This window comes from Sesamum indicum, linkage group LG13 (assembly GCF_026168435.1).
Source record: "Sesamum indicum cultivar Baizhima isolate 11 linkage group LG13, ASM2616843v1, whole genome shotgun sequence".
Taxonomy (NCBI): domain Eukaryota; kingdom Viridiplantae; phylum Streptophyta; class Magnoliopsida; order Lamiales; family Pedaliaceae; genus Sesamum; species Sesamum indicum.
In genome coordinates, this window is record NC_142669.1 from 382,501 (window position 1) to 404,625 (window position 22,125).

Sequence of the window (22,125 nt, forward strand, 5' to 3'; positions counted from 1 at the left end):
CCCCGTTTCACAAAGTTGAAGCCCAAAAACGTTAGCAAAGTGCAGCCACACATCTCGAACTACTGCCCCTTCAACACACAGATGAGAGATGCTCTCCTCTGCATCACAATATTGGCATTTTGATGGGAAACTAAATCCCTTTCGCTTCATGCGTTCATCCGTCGGGATCCAATCCTGGAAAAGTCGCCATAAGAAGACAGACACCGTTGGCGGCAAAGAACGGTGCCATATATCTGTAAAAAGTTGCCGCTGAGGAGATACCACTCGAATGGCCTCCCATGCCAATGTCGTGGAAAACGTCCCATTACTCGTCGCGGTCCACACAATTTTGTCCCGTTGTCCCACTGCAATAGGAATTTGGCAGATAACATGTGCAATATGTGGTGGGACTATCCTGAAGATCCTGGGGACATTCCATTCTCCCTCATGCCAATAATAGCATACCGGCTCCATAGTGTCAGGGGCCCCATGAACTAACTGGGCTAAAGGCTTCTCACCGAACCAATTATCATGCCAAAAAGACACTGCACCCTGGCCCAAAGTCCAGAATATTAGTGGTTCCGCCACATCCCTAATGCGACACAGACGATGCCAAATAGAGGAATGATTGCGATTATACGGCACATGAGTAGGATGACGGGTCCTACAATATTGGTCATGCAAGAACTCCGACCATAAGGATGATTTCTGCCTAAATCGCCACCAAAGCTTCATGGAAAAAGCCCGAACATACTCCGCCAAACTCCGAACACCCAAACCACCTTCTGCTACTGGGCTACACATCTTATCCCATGAAGACCAATGGATATGCCGACGACCATTATACGAGCCCCAAAAGAAACCATTGAATATGCGCTCAATGGTTATCTATACAGATTTAGGTGGGTGAACTACGTGAAGTAGATGTAAAGGCGTAGCCTGCAACACACTTCGAATCAAGGCCAGCCTTCCTCCGTGGGATAGATTCATCATCGCCCACCCCTGTAGCATGTCACGTAACAATTGTTGCATTACATATATATATTGATTTATGCTCTAATCTATTGTACAGATCCATCACGCAATAATATAAAAAATAACTCCATGCTCATCCTTCCCTCCCTCCCTCCTACTTACTTATGCATCAAATAGACATACCTTATTATGGGGTTTGAAATTGTTCTTGGACCCATCATCACCTTATTAGTCACGGGGGGGCCTCTCTTTGGAGTTGATTAATGTGGCGTCTTCTTCCAAATTTAAGACAGGTGATGTATATGTACAGGTTGATGGTATGATGATGTTGCAGCGGGGGAGGCAGGAAAGCAGTATGGGGGTGGTTCCGGAGATGGATGAGAATGGAATGATGGGGGGAAATGGAAATCAAAGGGAAGCGAGTGTGATGAGGTACAAGGAGAAGAGACAGAAGAGACTCTTCTCCAAGAAAATACGGTATCAAGTTAGAAAGATTAATGCAGAGAAATGCCCTCGTCTCAAGGTATATTCATTATTCCTTGATCCCCCACGCCACCCCACATGATCATTATTGTTGTTATTTTGCAGGGTAGGTTTGTGAAGAGAAGTTGAGGGCACCTCAACCATACCAAACTACCATTAAGTAATAGTACGCATTTGTTTCTGTTTTTGTGGCACACCCACCAGCACCTAAAGCCGATGATGTCAAGTGTAAAATATATATATTCTTAATTCCGGAGTGGGTGTATGCAAATATAATTAATTCTGAACATAAGCTTGGCTTGAGTCTTCAAGTGTTCTGAGAAGGTGCTAATTTCTGCGTCCCCTAGGTTTTGAACCCAGGTCGAAAGGGTGGCAAGTAGGAACTCCTACCACTACACCATCAAATTTTTCTTAACAATACTTGCTCTCATTTTTTATTAGTAGAGGTTATTCAGAATTTATTCATATTTCGCGCCGAACTCTTTCATTTATTTTGAGAAATTCGATGTCATCTTCAAGAGATGAGATTCCCCGTAAACAATTTTTATATTTGATAATGGAGCCCCCCGAGATTTCGGAGAGGGTGAAGAGGCGCAAATTTTTTTTAAGGACGTAGCCTCTTGGGGTGATTTCTTCACCATCCATTAGGCTGAAAATTTTGGTAGGTAACTCGATAGTATTCTATGTTCATAAATGTAGTCACTACACTTATGTTGTTTTGTTCTCTTATAACCTGTATTCGCCAGATGTTGCCTCAAGGGATGTTGTTGCTCAAGCCCCATAGTTCGGTTTTTACCAACTTCGAAAGGGGGGGTAAAATTTTCTGATTCCAACATTTTTATGAGGGGACCTTGCCTCAAGAATTTGATAAGGGGATGTTGCCTCAAAGGATACTTCATGTCCCGGAGTCGGTCTTTCACCAACTTCAAGGGGATGTAAAGTTTCCGGGGCAACATTATTGATGAGGATCTCGATGAAAGTTCCATTTAGGGGGTCCCGGGGCAATAGCGACTTTTGTCTATATGACAATGACGATTTTTGCCTCTAGGGTCCTCGTGAAACTTCAAGTATCTCTATGTCTAAGTTTGTTTCGTTTGTTGGGACTACGACAAGAAAACTAACTTCCTAACTCAAAATTCAAAGTACAATAATCAAAAGAGGAGAAAGGTATGCTGATGTTCAGGAGGAATCTCCCCATTGAGGGATACCTGCTCATGAGTCAGGGGGGTTACCTCCTGAGATGGTGACTGTTCACGAGGCGAGTCTTGTTCCGCCAACGCCCAAGACCTGGTTTGCATACTCAGTGTCGAGATAATGGTTTCCCACAGACGGCGCCAATGATGTGGTCGAGGTTTTTTTGCTAAAGGATAAAATCGAAAATTTTACCTCGGCACAATTGCACACCAGGTGAAATGCAATTTTCCCAAAATGTGTAATTTTCAAGAGAAAAGGTGTCTTGCCAATGAATAGTCACTTGGATTAAAAAATTAGTATTTTGGTATTTATAGGGTGTTGGAAATTATATGGTGTGGTGAGATATATATGTTTAAGGTGTGTCTACTACATACCAAATTACTTTTTTACTCTTATAATTTAATATATTTTTTTATTAATGTACATCATGCTCTAATCTATTGTATAGATCCATCACGCAATAATATAAAAAATAACTCCATGCTCATCCCTCCTTCCCTCCCTCCTACTTACTTATGCATCAAATAGACATACCTTCCGATTGCCCCTGTACAGAGGGACTCCCAAGTATGTGACTAGGAGATATTTCAACTGGTAACCCATAACGTGTTGTACCTCTTGCAACTGTGACGACAACACCTGCCGACTCAGAATAAAAGAACTCTTTTCGCTATTTATCCATTGTCCCGACACTCGCTCATATGCATGGAGAAAATCACGGAGCAATACCATGTGCTGCCTGCAGATGTTAGTAAAGATCATCATATCATCAACATATGCTAGGTGGGATACCCGAACCCGACCCGGTAATTGGTAATACATCATTGGGTGCGCCGCAAAAAGTCGATCCAGCCCCTGAGATAAGTAATCAGCAGCAAGCACGAATAACGCCGGGGATAGCGGATCCCCCTGCCGCAAGCCTCGTGTCGAATGAAAGAATCCAGCATGCTCTCCATTCACTAAGACCGAGAACCAACAGTTAGAGACAACATTAGCCACCAAGTCAACCCAGCGCTGCGGGAAACCCTTTAGCCGCAAGACTTGAAAGAGGAACTCCCAGTTAACTCGATCATAAGCTTTGGCCATATCAAGCTTAAAGATAACATTCGCCTCCGGCCGGTGAGACTCCAATGAGTGAATTAATTCTTGCGCCAAAAGAACATTATCACTCAACAATCGTCCCGGGACAAACCCACTCTGGGATGGAGATATTACCTTCGGTAGGACATGCCCAAGTCTGATGGACATCAACTTCGTGCAGATCTTATTCGTAACATTACACAAACTTATCGGCCGGTACTCACTCCAAGAAGCTGGGCTGGCGGTCTTAGGTATAAGGGAGATGGTACTAGCTGTGAAACTCTTCGGCATCGCTATGCCACGGAAAAACTCAGTTACTGCACTAAAAACATCCTTTGAGACGCGATCCCAGCAGGTATGATAGAAAATCGCCCCAAATCCATCTGGTCCTGCAACACTCTCTGGCTCAATACTGAAAACAGCCTCCCGACCCTCTGCAATCGTTGGCATGGCACACAAGAAACATCTATCCTCATCTGTCAGGCCATCCTCTAAGCAGTCCCGATCCATCTCATCTGGGAACATCGACTCTGCAGATAAGAGCTCCTCAAAGAAAGAAGCCGCCGATCTCTTAATTGCTATTGGATCAGTTAAAACCTCCCCCTCATGTTGTATCTCAAAGATCGTACCACGAAACCTCCTCTTCTTCACTAAAGAGTGGAAATATCTCGTGTTTTGTTCCCCATCTTTAGCTCATTTGATTCCGGCCTTTTGTTTCCAGAAGGCCTCCTCTTGAGTCAACACCCGAACCAACACAGCCGAGCACCGATTTCGCTCCACAAGCGTGCGATCACAAGGATCAAGATCATATGCTTCATCAGCCTCTTGAGATCTCGCTCCGCCTCTGCAACCCTATCAAACACATTCCCAAATACTGTTTTGTTCCATTCCTTCAGACAGTGCTTCAAACGAGTCAGTTTTTGCTGAAGGCGAGTCATACCACTCCCGATCGTCGGGTATTGCCAATTCCGATGAACAACCTCAAGAAATCCCAGGTGTGTGATCCACATATGCTGAAACCGAAAAGATGATGCCTTTTGCGTCATAATAGTCCAATAACCAATAATCCACGATGATCCAATTTGGAGAGCTCTAGATGAGTAACTTGTGTTTTCGGGAATACGTCCATCCAGCTATCAGTCACCAGGACCCGATCTAGACGTTGTCGCAACCGACAACTGTACAAGGTGTAAGGGCTCCTAGTATAATCGGCATGTGTAAGGGCACAGTCTGCAATAGTCTCATGAAAATCCGACATTGCGATACCATTCGGTGCAGCCCCCCCCCCCCCGACCGTTCCTCTGGACAGAGGACAGTATTAAAATCCCCTCCCACAATCCAAGGCGAAGAGCCGACCGAAATCAATCGAAGGCCATCCCAAAGATCCCGTCGCTCCACCACATCGCATTTAGCATATACCGCTGTAACAAACAACGGTTTTGGCCACTTATTAGATTCCAAACGGAGGTGCAGAAACTGCTCATGATCTAATAAAACCTGACACCGTACCTCCGGACTCCAGAAAAACCATATTTGATTCACACAATTAGAAATAACCTCATGAAATCCCAGCCGCCTCGCCATAAACCTTCCCTCAAGGGAGATCATAGGCTCCATGATAGCCAAGAAATCCAGATGATGTTGTTTTCTAACTCGATTCAAGACCCTCTACCTAGGATCATTTCCAATTCCCCGAACATTCCAAAATAATATTTTCATCTATCAAGGGAGAGTAGATCGTATAGTACTCCTCGTGATAATCCTACGGGGTGGGGAGACTGCCTTTCGCCGATCTGGCGAAGCAGAATGGTCTGCAGATGTGTCTCCCATGGACCGACCTCGCCGATGGTGCGCCAACCTCCTAGAGACATCCTCCTCATCCACCTGATGTACGTCCTCCCCCGTCGGCCCCAAAACCTCATCATCGGTAACTGTAGCACAATTAGGCAACTCCTGATTCTCTGTATTAACCACACATCCTGTCAGCTCACACCTTGCAATCTGCTATGCTGGCACAACACCTGTTTCTACCTGCTCATCTTCAGTCCTCGTGTCAGATGGACCACCAGACTCTCCCAACTCAGGAACCATCGGATGTACATCGGGAACCGTTGTCTCCTTCTCATTCCTAGAATGGTGTTCGTCGATTGATTCTTTGACATGACCAGGTTTCACTTTTCCGTCATCTTCGTCTTCCGGCAAGTGCACCACTTCTTCCACCACTGTTTTGGACACATCTTTATGAGATGCAACTTCATGCGATTCACCCTCCGCCTCCTTAGAGCCACTAGTACTAGCCCCAAGGCGAGATCGGGCTGCACCATCATCAAAGCCACATGCTTTTCTTTACGGCAATCTCTCAAGTTCTTTTGCGCCCGCTACGCATCCAGTTTCACCCGAAGATCCTCCTGATCAGGAATAGGTGGAGGAGGACCATCCCTATTTTCAGGCCTAACTGGTGGGGCTTTTGATTTTTGCTTCTCATAGCACTCATCTTCATCATGTCCTAAGTGCTTGCAAGCCCCACAATACTTAGGAAGACGCTCATAAATCACTGCTGGCACCAGACTTGCACTCCAATAGATCCTCGTTAAGGGATTTAGATTGTACCCATTCGAATTACCAGACTCATAGAGCCCGGTATTGTTATTTATTGTCACTACCTCCCCGTGTCTCACAGGCCTGCTAGTCTTCAATGCAGCGGAATATCATTTTCATATAGTTTTGGCCTGTGCGGCCACAAAGGTGCCGTCCCACCTTCGTCCGGCCTTCACACACATCAGAGTTCCGCGACAGTCCATGTGCTCGTTGAGGCTCTCTGCATCCGTGCCTTTGCGTCTTGCACATCATCTCGGAACCTGTCGACACATTGCCCAATGGCAAGGGGCATCCTCGCTCCGCTTCGGCATTAAGGCACTACGCTTGCGCACGCAACGCCCATCTCTTGTCCAACACACTCGGTACATCCTATGCGATCGCCCTCGTCATGGCCGCCTTCCATGTCTCGCCCAAGTAGGATAGCATCATAAGTCCGAGTCCTAATTGATATGCCGACACCTTCCCATTCTCCTGCACGGCTATTCCCGACATGCCTTCTTACCTTTTGTCCTTTGACCGTCTATCCTTAGCCAACGGACCCCCACGGATGGCTAGAACTCAATAGCGCATTCCATGAGTTGGATCACGAGGTCTTTGAATGCTTGCCTCGATCACCCAATCGCTCGAGAGGCGTTGCCTCAGATAACTCGCAGCCCGCGGGGCAATCTAGCACACCACACGGAGCCTCTGGGCACAATTGGCGCCCTACGTAGGCCATCCTGGCCCTACACTGCCCATTAGGTTTCCAAGCCCTTCGGGGACTCTAGCGCTCCGCTCACGAGCTGCCTAGAGCCGGCTCTTGAAGGCCCCCATCATGCCCCCAAGAGATGCTCACTTTGTGCAGACGTCGTCTCATGCTACTATCGTCGTGCACGGGGAGGACTGGCTAATGCTCACCGTATCATGTCCCCCTTATAATAGGCTTAAGAAAATAATCTCTTGTCCCAAGAGTAGAACACAGAAAAAGCCGAGGAGTGCACTTTTTCAGCATCTCCAAGGATAGAGCACTTTGTTCCCGCATCAAAGCACTCTGTTCGGCACATTAGCTTGTACTCGCGCCCAAGGTTGCGCTCTATCGTCGCTCCATGCTGGCCTACATCAACCCGGTTGCCCGCACGTCGCGCACAGGTAATAGCCGACCTATGAGATCCTCACCCACTCAATCTGTTGACGTCCTCGTCAACACATACACGAAGGATTGAAGTGTATGCAGTGCCCAATACTCTCCAAGTATCTCGCGACACCAGACCACTCCTGCTCTTTCGAGCGCTCCAGTCGTGAAGTGCCTCTCCTGCACAACACGAGTCATCGTCCACTGCGTGTTGGCTGACATCGCCTAGTTGTCCGCACGTCGTCCACAAGTCACTCACCTACTCGATCTGTTGACATCCTAGTCAACACATACACAAAGGATTGAGGTGTATGTGGTGCCCAATACTCTCCCAGTATCTTGCGACACCAGACCGACCTCCTGCTCTTTTTGAGCACTCCAATCGTGAAGTGCCTCTCCAGCACAACACGAAATCTCCTCAAGGCGATGCTAAGCTGCTCCTCCACAAAACATAGTGTCTCTGATGCACTCAATCAACACTAAACATGAACGGATGTCTGCGCCTCACACTACACTCTCTTCCTATGGTGTTGGGTAGCTCGCAACAAATAGTGCCTTTATACACTCGCTTGATCGCCTCAAGATGGAAGTCTATGTACTCATCTACACTCGCTTCGCAATATAGTCGGAAGTCTGTGCCTGGCTCTACACTCTCTTTGGAAGTCTGTGTCTACACTCTTTTCGAAATCTGTGCCTGGCTCTACACTCTCTTCCAGACTCTCTCAACTATGCTCCAAGTCTTATCAAGTGCGCCTCTCAAATCTCCAATGCTCCTCAAGACAGTGCCTCAATACACCCGAATTGATCTGGAACGAAGGAAATGTGGAGTCTGTGTTACGAAAGTGTGGAGTCTCGGCAGCATCACACTTCACACTCTCTCCCCCACTCGATGTATTGCCGCCCTCGGCAACACGCGGACCCACCTCTGCGGTAGACTACACTCAAACACTTGCAAACACACAATGGGCCACTTGCCTGGTTGTTGGAACCACGCCGCTCGTGGGCCGAAAAGGGTTATCACTCAACCCCGCACCGAAAGGAGTCACTGTCCTCAATCCGGTATACGATCAAGCTTTCCTAACTTGACCACAAAACATGGGCCACCTGCCCAATTGTCGGAACAAAACCACTCGTGAACCAAACAGCACTCAAAAGGGTTACCGCTCAACCCACCACGGAAATGAGACCGCCTGTCCCAAATCTAGCTGATGACCAAGCTTGACCGCAAAACACAATCTCGTTGTCTCGTCCCGAGCGCTTGACCGTAACTGCAAGGATAGGATCTCTTAATCCCCGTCCGGCAGCAACTCCAAACGCCAGTCTCGCATCGGTCCGATCACAAATAAGAAAGGGATGTACAACTCTCGTCTCGGCCACGCTAACAAGGTTGGAATCTCCCGCTCCCAATCCCTACTCGGCCGACCACACCATGTCGCTCATGATGACCATGGAGCCTGCTGCTCCCAATATCGATGAAGCCTGCTGCTCCCATCGAAAATCCACACGATAGTCCCTCTCGGAAATCTTAGACCGAAGAGCCCATATTATGGTGTCAGAATCCTGTCGAGGAATGTTCTCCATCGTGCTCAAACTCGTGCTCCTGATGGGCACTCAACCGCCGGACAAGTTGTCTTTCTCACAAAATGGATGTCTATGCTCCTTGGTTCTTGAAGCGTGTCATCTCCAGTAACGCACCCTCATCTACCACAATAGCATTTCATCCTATAACTCTTCTCTGCCACACATACAGCTTGCACTAACAACTGCCCATAAAGGGGTCTCAGCGTCCACTCCTTGCAACCCTAAGGGTGGCTCGTTCCACGCACCTCATGTGCAACTATGCTTCAGCTCATGAATATTCAGCACATCCTTCTCCTCACGAAGGTTCTTCAGACTGAGAAGGTGGTCCAACATTCCATCCCTCTCAGCTCAAGGTGGTATCTCGTCCACCAAAATCGCCATGTCGCTCGGACCGCCTCTTGACTTGCGGCATTCCGCACACATGGTTGCTACCTCTACTTCACAAACATGGCACTCGCAGTCCATCCGACTCATCGGCATGTCCCCCTCTCACTTAGGGAAGCCAAGTGAATTCTGAAGTCCGTGACAGCTCGCCCACACATCTGCGGCGCTCACTCACCTGCCAACCAACAACAGTGAAGTTGGAACGTAGCCGCTTGCTCTCTAAAGCATCACACAAGCTTGCATAAGACTCTATCCAACACCCTCTTAGAGGTAGACGTCCCCCAAAATCATCCCATCGCACACCGGTCTGATCTTGTCTCAACTGATGGTCTCAACTGATAACAACTCAACTCATCTCTACATCAAACGTAGAGCTCATATTCCATTCGCCGGCTGGAAGGTCTCGTCTTCCAGGCTCGCAATGCACCTTGTTTCGTGAAGGCAACGAGGCTCTGATACCACTTGTCACAGTATCAGAGCTCATATTCCATTCGTCGACTGGAGGGTCTCGTCCTCCAGGTTCGCAACACACCTCGTCCCGTGAAGGCAACGAGGCTCTGATACTACTTGTCACAGGCCTGCTAGTCTTCAATGCAGCAAAATATCATTTTCATATAATTTTGGCCTGTGCGGCCACAAAGGTGCCGTCCCACCTTCGTCCGGCCTTCGCACACATCAGAGTTTCGCGACAGTCCATGTGCTCGCTGAAGCTCTCTGCATCCGTGCCTTTGGAATCTATGGAGCTTTTACGGTTAGTATGATCAATGCTAAGCATGTTCTCATATCCATGTCGAATGAAACGGATTTTTCACGTCTCTGGTTGAGACGAATTTGGTATATACAAGGTTATCCGATGCGGGTATTCAAATGGACCCCTACATTTACTCCTGCACAAGAATCCTCTGTTGTGCCTATCTGGGTTAGCTTCCCCGAACTCCCAGCTCACTTATTCCATAAGGATGCTCTTTATGCGGTTGCTAGTATGGTTGGAACACCACTGCAAATTGATGACTTCACTTTCAACCAGTCCAAGCTTTCAAAAGCTAGAGTCTGCATTGAAATCGATCTGCTTACACCGCTCGTTCAAGAATTCGATATCCAGATCAATGGTATTTCGATCGTACAGAAAGTTGAGTATGAAGAAGTGCGGAAATACTGCACTTTTATGTAAACATGTTGGCCACCAGGACTTGGAATGTTACTCCAAAGGGAACAACCCAAAACCAGCACCTCGTCATCGAAATGAGGAGAGGAAGGAGCCTGCTGCTACGACGAATGGGAAAGGCAAGGAAAAAAGAGGGAAAGAAGCTACCAACACACCTGCCAAACAAGCGCTTGATGGAAAGGCAGAAAAGAGTAGCAAACGGACTGAGAGAGGTGAATGTTCGTATACACAGGTACCTAATGGTGAACCCCAATCTTTTGCTATCAATGATATTAATTTACATATTGATAATGATGAGATATTAACTGCTCGTAATGATACCATTGATAATATGCCTGTGGTTTATGATAGAAATGCATCAAATATGTGTAATGTGCATGAGTTAAATTCTAATGTTGAGGAATTGAGAGATGATGATATTGTTGGGCATTGTGAGGGGGTAGGAATGAAGGCTCCCCTCCAATGTGTTGCTCTTATTCCCTTTTCCCCCAACCCCTTTACTATGCTTATTAAGAAGAATAGGGAGCATGTGCTCGAAATGAATCAATCTGATCAACAACAAGGTGATGACGATCAGAGAATCTCTAGAAATCAGCAACAGACCTGTACCCTTAACCAAGCTGCTAACGAACTTCCCTCACCACTTGAGAATTACTATGATTTTGAAACTAAACTCGTTGAAGAAAAGGCAAAGGAATCAGCACATATGGACAGTGATCACTCCAACGAGGATAAGGATCCATGCAGACCGGCGTCGCCGTCTTTGTCAATGGAAGATTGTGCGGTGAAAGCAAAGCACACACGATCAGGATCCAGTGAAAAGGATTTTCAGCCAGGCATCAGTTTCGACTTTGACACACCAAAAGTGCATGAAGTGTCTAGAATTCTGACTAGAAGTAGATCAAAACATGTGGTGCCACCAACCCCACCCCGTTTCGTATGAAGACCTCCTTTGGAACATTCGGGGCATTGGAGAAGCCCATAAACAAAAATATGTGCATTGGAACTGTAAGAAACACAAATCGAAAATGCTCGTGATCATTGAACCAAAGGTGAAACTGGAGGAACAATATTTCTGTAGAAGACTGGGATTTGACAAGGTCATCAATAATTCCAATTCCAAAATCTGGTGCTTCATGAAAGAAGACCTTGACTGTAATATCTTGATCTCGCAAGAGCAATTTCTGCACCTTCGCATCTTTTCAGACTTCTGGCCAAATGGAATAGTGTGCACTTGGGTCTATGTAAACATACCAGAGCAGAAAGACGAGAATTGTGGGATGCGCTCAGAAACATGGATGAGGGACAAGAACCTTGGCTCCTTGGAGGCGATTTCAACACTGTTTTGTACTGTAGTGAAAGAAAAGGAGGCGCTGCTCCAAAGATTAGAACGATGGAGGACTTTGGGGACATGATGATGGACTGTGGCCTTCAGGATGCGGGATTTGAGGGTTCTAAATTTACTTGGTCTAGGAACAGACTCTGGCAACGTCTTGACAGGTTCTTATTCTCCCACACGTGGACCCAAGCATTCCCTCTATCTCGTATTCAACACCTCACAAGGAACGTTTCAGATCATTGCCCGCTCCTTCTCTTTGTCAAACAAGAAATGAAGACAGGTCCGACACCCTTCCATTTCCAAAACATGTGGACTAAGCACCACGATTTCAAGTGCTGTGTGACTACTTCATGGCAGCATCCTATCCATGGCCATGGAATGTTTGCCTTCCAACAGAAGCTCCACCTGATTAGAGCGGCTTTGAAGTTGTGGAACACCGAAGTTTTTGGGAATATTTTCCAAAATATCATGGATGCTGAACAAAGAGTCAAGGTTGCGGAACAAGCATACGATGGGGACCCTTCGGATGAGAATCTCATTGCAATGAACAAAGCAATAGCTGAGCTAACATTTGCCTTATCTGTTGAAGAAAGCTACTGGAAACAGAAGGCGGCTTGTAAGTGGCTTGAGGAGGGGGAAAAAACACAAAGTACTTTCATTCGCTGACTAAGAAAAAGAGGAAACAATCAAGGATCTACAAAATCCAACATAATGGAGCCACACTCACTAAAGCGGAAGATATCAAAGTTTCGGTTGTTGAGTACTTCACGCAGGCCTTCAGAATGGATGACAGGGTGAGTGTTGACGACCTTCATTGGGTCCCTAATATTCTTTCTGAGGAGGATCGGCACCATCTTAATGCTACCCCAACAATTGAAGATGTGAAAGCAACTGTTTTTGACATGTGCCCTGATAGTACGGCAGGCCCCGACGGATTCTCGGCACACTTTTTTCAATGCTGTTGGGATATTATTGGTCAAGATCTCTACGACGCGGTTTTGGATTTCCTCTCGGGATCTACCCCTCCGAAAAATTTCACTACGACTACAATCGTTCTCATTCCAAAGGTTGAGGTTCCATCCACTTGGAAAGATTTCAGGCCCATTAGCCTCTGTAATGTCACGGGGAAAATCCTATCCAAAGTCATCAACAACCAAATGGCCAAACTGCTTCCCAAAATCATCTCCCCCTCCCAGAGCGATTTTGTCCAGGGATGCATGATCTCTGATAACATTCTCCTTGCACAAGAACTTTCCCACTGTCTTGGAAAAAATGGCAGTTTGAGCAACACCATATGCAAGCTTGACATGGAAAAAGCCTATGACCGTGTCAACTGGACTTTCCTCTACCAAATGCTTAGTAGAGTGGGTTTCCCAACACACTAGATTAACATGATCAAGAAACTCATCGAAAACTGCTGGTTTAGTATTTTGATCAACGGTGAAGGGGTGGGATTTTTCAAGTCGATGCGAGGCCTCAGACAAGGCGACCCTCTATCCCTAACGCTCTTCGTTATTGCAGCAGAATGCTTATCCAGAGGACTTGACTGGCTTTTCCAACGGCAACCCCGTATGAATTTTTTTGCAAGGAGCAGCAAGAACATCTCCCACCTGGCATTTACAGACGATATCATTATCTTCTCGAAAGGGACCCGCAAGGATCTCAAGACCCTCATGAAATTTCTTAGGCACTAAGAGCTCATTTCTAGTCAGCGCATCAACAAGGAGAAAAGCTCATTCACTGTCGATAAAAAGACCTCCAACATGAGAATTCGATGCATTCAACAGGTCACTGGCTTTAGGCTGAAATACCTTTTGATCACATACCTGGGAGCGCCTCTCTTCAAAGGGAACAAGAAGGGAGTTCTCTTCGACGAACTCATTCAGAAAATTCGAAATAAGATCACAGGATGGGAAAAAGCACTCCTATCCCATGGAGGACGGCTCTAGGTTATCAAAAGCGTCCTCAGTGCCATGCCGACATACCTGCTACAAGTCCTGAAGCCTCCTAAGTATGTTATGGAACGCATTGAAAGAATTTTTAACAAGTTCTTCTAGGGCAATACTGGTGATCAAAGAAAATTGAACTGGTCCTCAAGGGAAGCTGTCTACTATCCGACGGACGAAGGGGGTTTTGGGGTTAGAAGAATCCTAGACGTGGTCCATGCATTTCAATTCAAGCTGTGGTGGAGATTTATGAACCAGAGCTTACTTTGGTCCCACTTTCTTTTGGAAAAGTATTGTACAGGAAGTCATCCAATCTCAGCGAAGCTCTCTTACATCGCCTCACTAAACTGGAAAAGAATGTGCCAGCACAGAAAAGAAGCGGACAAACAGATCTTCTGGAGTCTCGGAAAAGGACATATCTCATTCTGGTTCGATAACTGGATTGGCGAAAAACCTCTCTTTGAGATAATGCATGATTTTGAGTGGAACACAGCTCCTGTCAACAACTACTGGGAAAACAATTCTTGGAACGTTGCAAAACTGAGAGAAGTGCTTACAGCGGACCTAGTTCATCAAATCTGCCAGATTCCATTTGACGTCGACACCAGTGATATACCTCTTTGGAAGCTAAGTGGCGATGGGAATTTCAGTATGAAAGCCACATGGAACTCTTTGAGACAAAAGAGAGCAATACAGCAGCTCGTCAAGGAAATCTGGTGTCCGCTTATTACCCCAACAATGTCTTTCTTCATGTGGAGACTTATCAACAACAAACTCCCACTTGATGAGAAACTCCAGAACAAAGGTATTCAGCTGGCCTCTAAGTGCTCTTGTTGTAATCACGTTGAAAGTCTCCAACACGTGTTCATTGAAGGCCCTAGAGTTAGGCGTGTGTGGGAGCATTTTTCCAGAAAATTTCACATAAACCTTCCTATTACTGATAACATTGTGCTCCTTTTGAACTATTGGAGGACATCAGCCTTTGGACAAAACCACATTAGAATGATTGTCCCCATGCTCATCTTGTGGTTTGGTTGGCTTGAAAGGAATGATGTGAAGCACCGAAACAAAAATTTCAACTTGGAACATATCAAATGGAAGGTCCACCAACACATTGTCACCACTTTCAAAAGCAAAACATCCAAATGCATCAATTGGAAAGGGGACCAATACGTGGCGAAATCCATGGGACTCGAACTTGGATCGCAGTACAAGGCTAAAACCAAACCGGAGCCTGGGTGGATTAAAATCAATACGGATGGGGCTTCTAAAGGAAATCCAGGACGTGCTGGAGCAGGAGGAATTGCAAGAGATGATGAGGGAGCAGTCATATTTGCATTCTATGAAGTTCTCGGAGAAACAAATAATACGTTTGCGGAAGTTTTCGCCCTGTTTAAAGCCCTCCAGCTATGTCAAACTGAAAACAGTCCAAGGATTTGGATTGAGGTCGATGCAAATTGTATCCTCCACCTCGTTCAACAATCAGAGAAAGCGCAACGGCCTCTTAAGCACATGCTCACACACATTCGCTTGATGCTGAAAAAGGTGGAGTACAAAATCAATCATATCTATCGAGAAGGGAATAAAGCAGCTGACTATCTTGCTAACCTCGCCTGCGCTACAAATAGCTCTAAACTCTTGAGAGGAGAGGAGCTTCAAGGACACTCGTGGGGATCATCGAATGTGACCGACAAGGCATTCCCTATATCCGAACCAAGTGACTTCTTGAATTTTCAGGAGTCCGATGTTCTCGTTTTTTCTTGCTCTTATTTCCGCTGCAAACTTCATTACTCTGCTGTTTTTTCCCTCTTGCTGCTGCTGCTGTTTTTCTCAGTCGCAGATCTTTGCTGCTGTTGGTTTTCTCTGCTGCAAGACTCTGCCTTGTCTTTCATTTTACACTCAATGCGCCTCACTCTCTTCTTTCATTATGGTCACTTTCGTTACACTTGCACAATCACTCTCACCTCACACATATCTCGCTGTTTCCGCACAGCACTAATCCACTAACTTTTTGTCAATATACACTGAGAACTACCGATAGCACTCCTTCCTACTACATGCCCTATTGGAACATCTTGGCTCCACATGCTACATACAAATCTCGGAGTACCGTGGTAATGTTGGCCCTTTATTTTTCCTGTGTTGGTTTCAAGTCATTGAAGTGTCGCAACCCTTATCCAGAATTTCAAAATTTACCTTTGGTCTTGGTTTTTGTTTGAGCAGTTTGATTTTTGGTAATTCTTTTGCATCTTTTGGATTTAAGGTCTAACCTCTTTTTTGGTTTGGAGCATTGCATGTTGCTGGATGCTGGTTTGATTGATGTCGGTTGATTATTGTTTGGAGGGAACAGATTGAAAAAACAGAAAAGAGAATGCAGAAAAAGAAGAAAGAAAAAGCGGAAAAAAGAGGAAAAAACATCAAGAAAGAAAACAGAGAAGAAAATTGAATAAAAGAAGAAAGAACGGAAAAAAGAAAAAGTGGAAAAAAGAAGGAAAAGGCCGGGTGAATGTTTTGCAATGTTGGGCTTAATTGCTGTTTTTTCCAGATTTTTCAAATTTTGGATGGCTCTTGTTTTTTATTTTTTGTGTGTCAAGTTGTAGTTTGGGCTTCTCCAATGTTTATAGACCTGGATTAATTTTGTTTTTCTGAATTGGGTTGTAAACACTTCTTTTGCTTGGAAACAAGTGTGTTGGGCCGCATTTCTTTTTCAGATTGGACAGGACCATTGGCTCCATGACTGGTGGTCTCTTTTTTCTGGATTGAGCACACCTGGGCTACAGACTGCAACTCTGGGCTAAGGAAGAAGGCCTCACCTTGCTCGGCTCATTCGCAATGGACTCTCAAGACATTGGACTGCACATTTGCACTGGACTTTGAAGCTGGACCACACCACTTCAACTGGACCCATCACTCCACTGGGCTGCTGCCTGCTATGTTGGGCTGCTTCTGAGTTCTGGCCCAGGGCTGCCACCAGCAAGCATTGAACCTCCATCTGGGCTGGCGAGCGCGGGCGTGATCCGATTGGGCCTCTCTTGGGAATTTTGCATTGGACTATTTTTGTGGCTGCCATGATTTTTGGGCTCTTTTGTTGCATAGCCCAAAACCTTATTTTAGGGTATTTTGTTTTTTTGAAGGATTTTTCTATATGTAAGAATATTATGTACTTTCTCGGTGTTATCTAGAAGGGACGAGGATCCCGACAACTCCCCTATTTATTTAAAAAAAAAAATCCTAAACCCTAAACCCTAAACTCTAAACCCTAAACCCTAAACCCTATACCAATACTGACTGCAATTTATTTTCAATGAAGAAGGGATGGGAAGCCCGAAAAGCCTCCCCCACCTTCGGGTGTTTATCCAAAAAAAAAAAAAACCCCTAAATCCTATACCCTATACCCTATACCCCCTAAACCCTAAACCCTAAACCCCTAAACCCCTAACCCTTAAACTCTAAACCCAAACCCCAAACCCCAAACCCCCAAACAAAACCCCAAACCCTAAATCCCAAACCCCAAACCCCAAGTCCTAACCCCTAACCCCTAAACCCTAAACCACTTCTCACTACAAGTGTGTGAGATTTAACACACTAAACCTTCCGCCACCAACCACCACCAAACTACCACTCTTTCAGCCTCACCACCACCACCAACAGACAACCCACCTCCTCCTCCATCGCGCCGCCGCCGGCCAGGCGCCGGAAATTTCGGTCGGCGCGTAGCTACACACGCGCACCACCACCGGATGCGTTTTTGGAAGACCGTCACAACCATGCAATTCTCGCGCTGAACGACCGCCGGACGCCGCCACACGCTCCAGCCGGAGTTGCAGAAATCGCGCCAAAATCACGCCCTAATCGCGGTCGCCTTCTCTCTAAGAATCCGGCCGTTTTTCGGCGATTTGACGGCCGGGCCATACACCGATCAACTCGCCTTGATGAGTAGAAGCTTTCCCCCCAAACAATTTCGAGTTTCAAGCGCTGTGGACGATGGGCTTTCTCTTCGACCGCAGCTAGGTTTTTCAGTCGATTCGCCGTCGTTATGCCGTTTCACCGTCGTGGACGCCTACCATTCGACTCCTCTCCTCCTTGCGCGTCGAACGAGACTAGGCTCGCCGATTTTCATCAATCCTTTGAAGAGATCTTTGAAATCTCCCATTCTGCCAACCACCGACGATCGGGCCGCCGTTTCTCCGCCGTCCGTCGAAGTTTCGCTGGCTGAGCACCACCATTGACCTCACCTCGACAAGGCGCAGCCCCCTGTCCGTTCAGAATCGGCCACCGGAGACATGCCAGAAACTCCACCTTCGTCCTACGGCGACAGTCAACATGAGTTGTTGACTGAGTTGACTCGGTCAACTCTCCAAGTCAACCCTCCTTTGACCGAATCAACTCGGTCAACTCAGTCAACCGAACAGTTTCAGCAGCCGCCTTCCTCGATTCCGACGGCGAACCTTCCAAAAAAAACGTTCACTAAAGTTGTTGCGCCATCTCGGACCTCGAAAACTGCAAATACGGCACCTCACAAATACTTTTTTGGGGACTCACCACCGGCCGCTGTCGGTACAATTTTGGCTGGCGACAAAGGTCCAACATTGCTGTTTACAGATGCCGAGACCGAAGTCCTCGCAGCTCCATTCAGATTTCCACTAGTAGGAAAATTTTTGCATGGAGCACCCTCGTACAGCATGCTGCACAAACTGATCGCGGGAACTGGCATGAAAAATAAATTCACGGTTAGTATGCTAAATAACAGGCATGTCTTAATTTCCTTATCCTGTGAAGCAGATTATACTCGCCTGTGGCTGCGGCGTATTTGGTATATCCAGGGGTACCCAATGCGCGTCTTCAAGTGGACTCCTACTTTCACATCGTCTAAGGAGTCATCAATTGTACCGGTGTGGGTTAGTTTTTCGAAGCTACGAGCACATCTGTTCCGCAAGGAACTTCTATTCACGGTGGCGAGCATGATTGGAACTCCTCTGCAAATTGACGATGCAACACTCAATCAGTCCAAGCACTCCAAGGCAAGGGCATGCATTGAATTGGATCTTCTCAAACCACGCCTTGAAGACTTTCAAATCCAAATTTGTGGCGCAACTATTATGCAGCGTATTGAGCACGAGGATATCCCACACTACTGCTCTTTGTGCAAACATGTTGGGCATCGAGACTCAGACTGCTCTACGGAAGGCGATGCTCCCAAACCACCCCCCAGAAGCCGAGCAATCGGGCTGTCGCAGAGAAAATGAAAGAAAAGAAGGTTGTTGAAGAGGTCGGGCGGGGCAAAGCAGTAGCAAAGGAAACTGGTGAGAGTTCAAAGACGATGGACCAGCCAGAACAGCTTCAGCCTACTAAGGACACCAGGTACCACACTGAGCACCAAACTGAAACTATGACTAGCATCAATGAATTTTCTGTTCCTGTTGATGAAGTTAATATTCCCTGTGAGTTTGGAAAAATGGGTGATATGCCTGCCGATAATCTTGTTGTTGGTGATGTGGAACATATTGTGGAGACGGATTTGCCCTCCGATAATCTAGTTGTTGGTGTTGTGTATTATCCGATTGGGGGGGGTGGAAATCCAAAAGAAGAGGAAACGGATTAACCTTCAACAGGCCTCCAAACTCTTCAAAAGTCTGAAATTTTTTGGAATGACTGCTCGACCACTGAAGGAATGGGATGACACTGATGAATCAGAAGGGGAAGACGATGATGTCAACCCGGGTAGCCCACGACCGGTGAAGATCCAGGTTCCAGTTTGCTCGCTGAACTGTAATCCGGCTGAGATTGAAGAAGGAGAACAGTTCCTTGTTCCTTCTCCAACCCCGCCACGAAAATACAGACATCACTGCACGCACTGGGACAATTCAACCGCTTAGAAACTTTTAACTATATGTTGTCTCTCAATGTTAAGGAGTAGCACTCCTACCTTCATACTTTCTTAATGTAATGTATCTGTTTTTTACTTTTTAATGAAGATGGGATGGGGACCCCAATAAGCATCCCCTACCTTCGGGTGTTTTGACTAAAATTTTTGTTTTGGAGTTAGAAAATACAAGTTGAATGGAAATGTTTGATTTTATGCTCCCATATATGGCCGTCCATTTTTTCCTCTTCATGCAATTTTGGTTGATGGGCTTTCTTATTTTATTTTTAACTTCTCTTTGATGTGGGTTGCTAGAGATTTGGTCTTTTTGTTCTAATTGGGTTGTTAGTTACTTGGGTTTTTTTGGCTTGGTTGAATTAGGTTTCATAACCTTCAATTAATTGAAACCAGCTCCGTTGGGCCACCTTATGTGAGGCCCAGTCCACAAGTCTGAAAGAATTCCTCTTGGGCTACATAAGGTAACTGGGCTGCACCACCTCAATTCTTGTTTACTGGACTACGCACTTGATGGACGCCCTCAATACTGGGCCGCAGGCCATTCGGGTTGAGATGACAGACCTACTTCACTGGGCCGCGCTGCTTCTTCAGGCTGTCCATCCGCGGGCCTTCTCTACTGGGCCATTTTTCAGCAAGCCTCAATTTTAATTGGGGTGCCAAGATTTTTGGGTTTATTTTTTCATAGCCCAATCAATATTCTGGGGTTTTTTTGCAATTATGTAGGATTGCTTTACATGTACAAACATTATGTATATTTTCGTTTTAATGCAGATGAGATAAGGATCCCGACAATTCCCCAATTTATAAAAAAAAAAAAAAATCCTAAACCCCAAACCCCCCAAACCCCCAAACCCCAAACCCCAAACCCCAAAACCCTAAACCCCAAGCCCTAAACCCTAAACCCTAAACCACTTGGCCATTTTCTCTCAACATCTCACTACATTGTATGAGATTTTCACACACTTGCACTTCCACCACCTACCACCACCAAACCACCACTCGATCAACCTCACCACCACCACCAACAGACAGCCCATCTCCACCTTTGTCGCGGCGGCGGCGTCGCGCCGTCACCGATCGCCAGCTAGAAAATCTCGCCGGCGCGTCCCATGTCACGGCCACCACCATGATGCGCGTGGCCTGATCGGAGTACGGACGCGCCCTCACTGACCGATCAAAAATTGCAGAATCGCCCTTAAAGTCGCCGGAATCTTCCCGTCCCGTCTAATTGCTGGTCGTGCTATATACCAATAGACTCGCCTTGATGAGTAGAGTATTTCCGCCCAATCAATTTGAAGTTTCATGCACAAGAAACGATTGGCTAACTCCTCCACCGCCGCACGCTTCCACCGTCGATTCGCCGCCGATACGCTCACCCACGGTCTCGGACCACCACGGTTTGCTTCCTCTCCTCATGGCGAATCGTTTGCGACCAGTTTCGTCCAATTTCATGGCCTGTACGTATAGATCTTTTTCTTCCTCCATTCGCGCCATCGCCGCCTATCGGACAGCCGTTCCGCAGCCATCCGACCGCCGTTCGCAGGCGGACCACCACCAATCGACTCGCGCTGTGATGACGAAGCCAACCATGTATTCAGCTCTTGGCTCCGATCAGTCGTCGGAATCTCCATCTCTGGCCGGCGGTCAACCGGGTTTGACCGAGTTGACTCGGTCAACTCAATCGGTCAAACCCCCGAAACTGAGTCAGCAGCTGTTTTCGACTCCGAATCCTCCAAAACGGACATTCGCTGAAGTTGTCGCTCCTTCACAAGCCTTAAAAATCGCACCAACAGCGTCTCACAAATTTTTTCCTGTGGACTCGCCACCGCCCTCTGTCGGTACAGTCTTCACTGATAAGAAGGGTCCTACATTGGTGTTCACAGATGCGGAGACCGAAGCCCTTGCAGCTCCCTTCCAATTGGCACTAGTCGGAAAATTCTCGCATGGAAAACCTCAATTTCGGCACCTGCATCGCCTTATTGCCGAACTGGGAGTCAAAGGTGCATTTACTGTTAGTATGATCAAGGCCAAGCATGTGCTTATTTGTTTATCCAACGAATCCGACTTCTCCTATCTGTGGTTGAGAAGAATTTGGCACATCCAAGGATTTCCAATGCGGGTTTTCAAATGGACACGGACATTCACACCGGCTCAAGAATCCTCTCTTATTCCGGTTTGGGTATATTTTCTTGAACTCCCAGCTCATTTCTTTCATAAGGATGCTCTCTTTGCAGTAGCAAACATGATAGGAACACCGCTTCAAATCGATAACTGCACGTTCAATCAATCCAAGCTCTCTAAAGCTAGAATTGGCATTGAAATTGATTTTTACCAAGCCACTTGTGGAGGGCTTCAACCTACAAATCAATGGAGTAACAATTCATCAGAAACTGGAATATGAGCAGCTTC

At 46.5% G+C, this 22,125-nt stretch overlaps 1 protein-coding gene and 1 long non-coding RNA gene across 2 annotated transcripts; both read left to right on the forward strand.

Annotated features, from left to right (window-relative positions):
* Nucleotides 1-1,150: 1,150 nt before the first annotated feature.
* Nucleotides 1,151-1,729, forward strand: LOC148784345 (uncharacterized). Its single transcript, XR_016063771.1, has 2 exons — nt 1,151-1,477; nt 1,543-1,729. It is a non-coding gene; the product is annotated as an uncharacterized LOC148784345 (long non-coding RNA).
* Nucleotides 1,730-11,844: 10,115 nt separating this feature from the next.
* LOC105179936 (uncharacterized) lies at nt 11,845-13,274 on the forward strand. The gene is made up of 2 exons (XM_011103594.1): nt 11,845-12,505; nt 12,622-13,274. Exons 1-2 carry the CDS (start codon nt 11,845-11,847, stop codon nt 13,272-13,274), a joined length of 1,314 nt encoding a protein of 437 aa, XP_011101896.1.
* The last annotated feature ends 8,851 nt before the right edge of the window (nt 13,275-22,125 follow it).

Coding starts and splice junctions, on each gene's coding strand:
- LOC105179936 (XM_011103594.1), top strand. CDS start 11,845: ATGGATGAGGGACAAGAACCTTGGCTCCTTGGAGGCGATTTCAACACT. Junction 12,506..12,621: donor CTGGAAACAGAAGGCGGCTT/GTAAGTGGCTTG, acceptor CACTCACTAAAG/CGGAAGATATCAAAGTTTCG.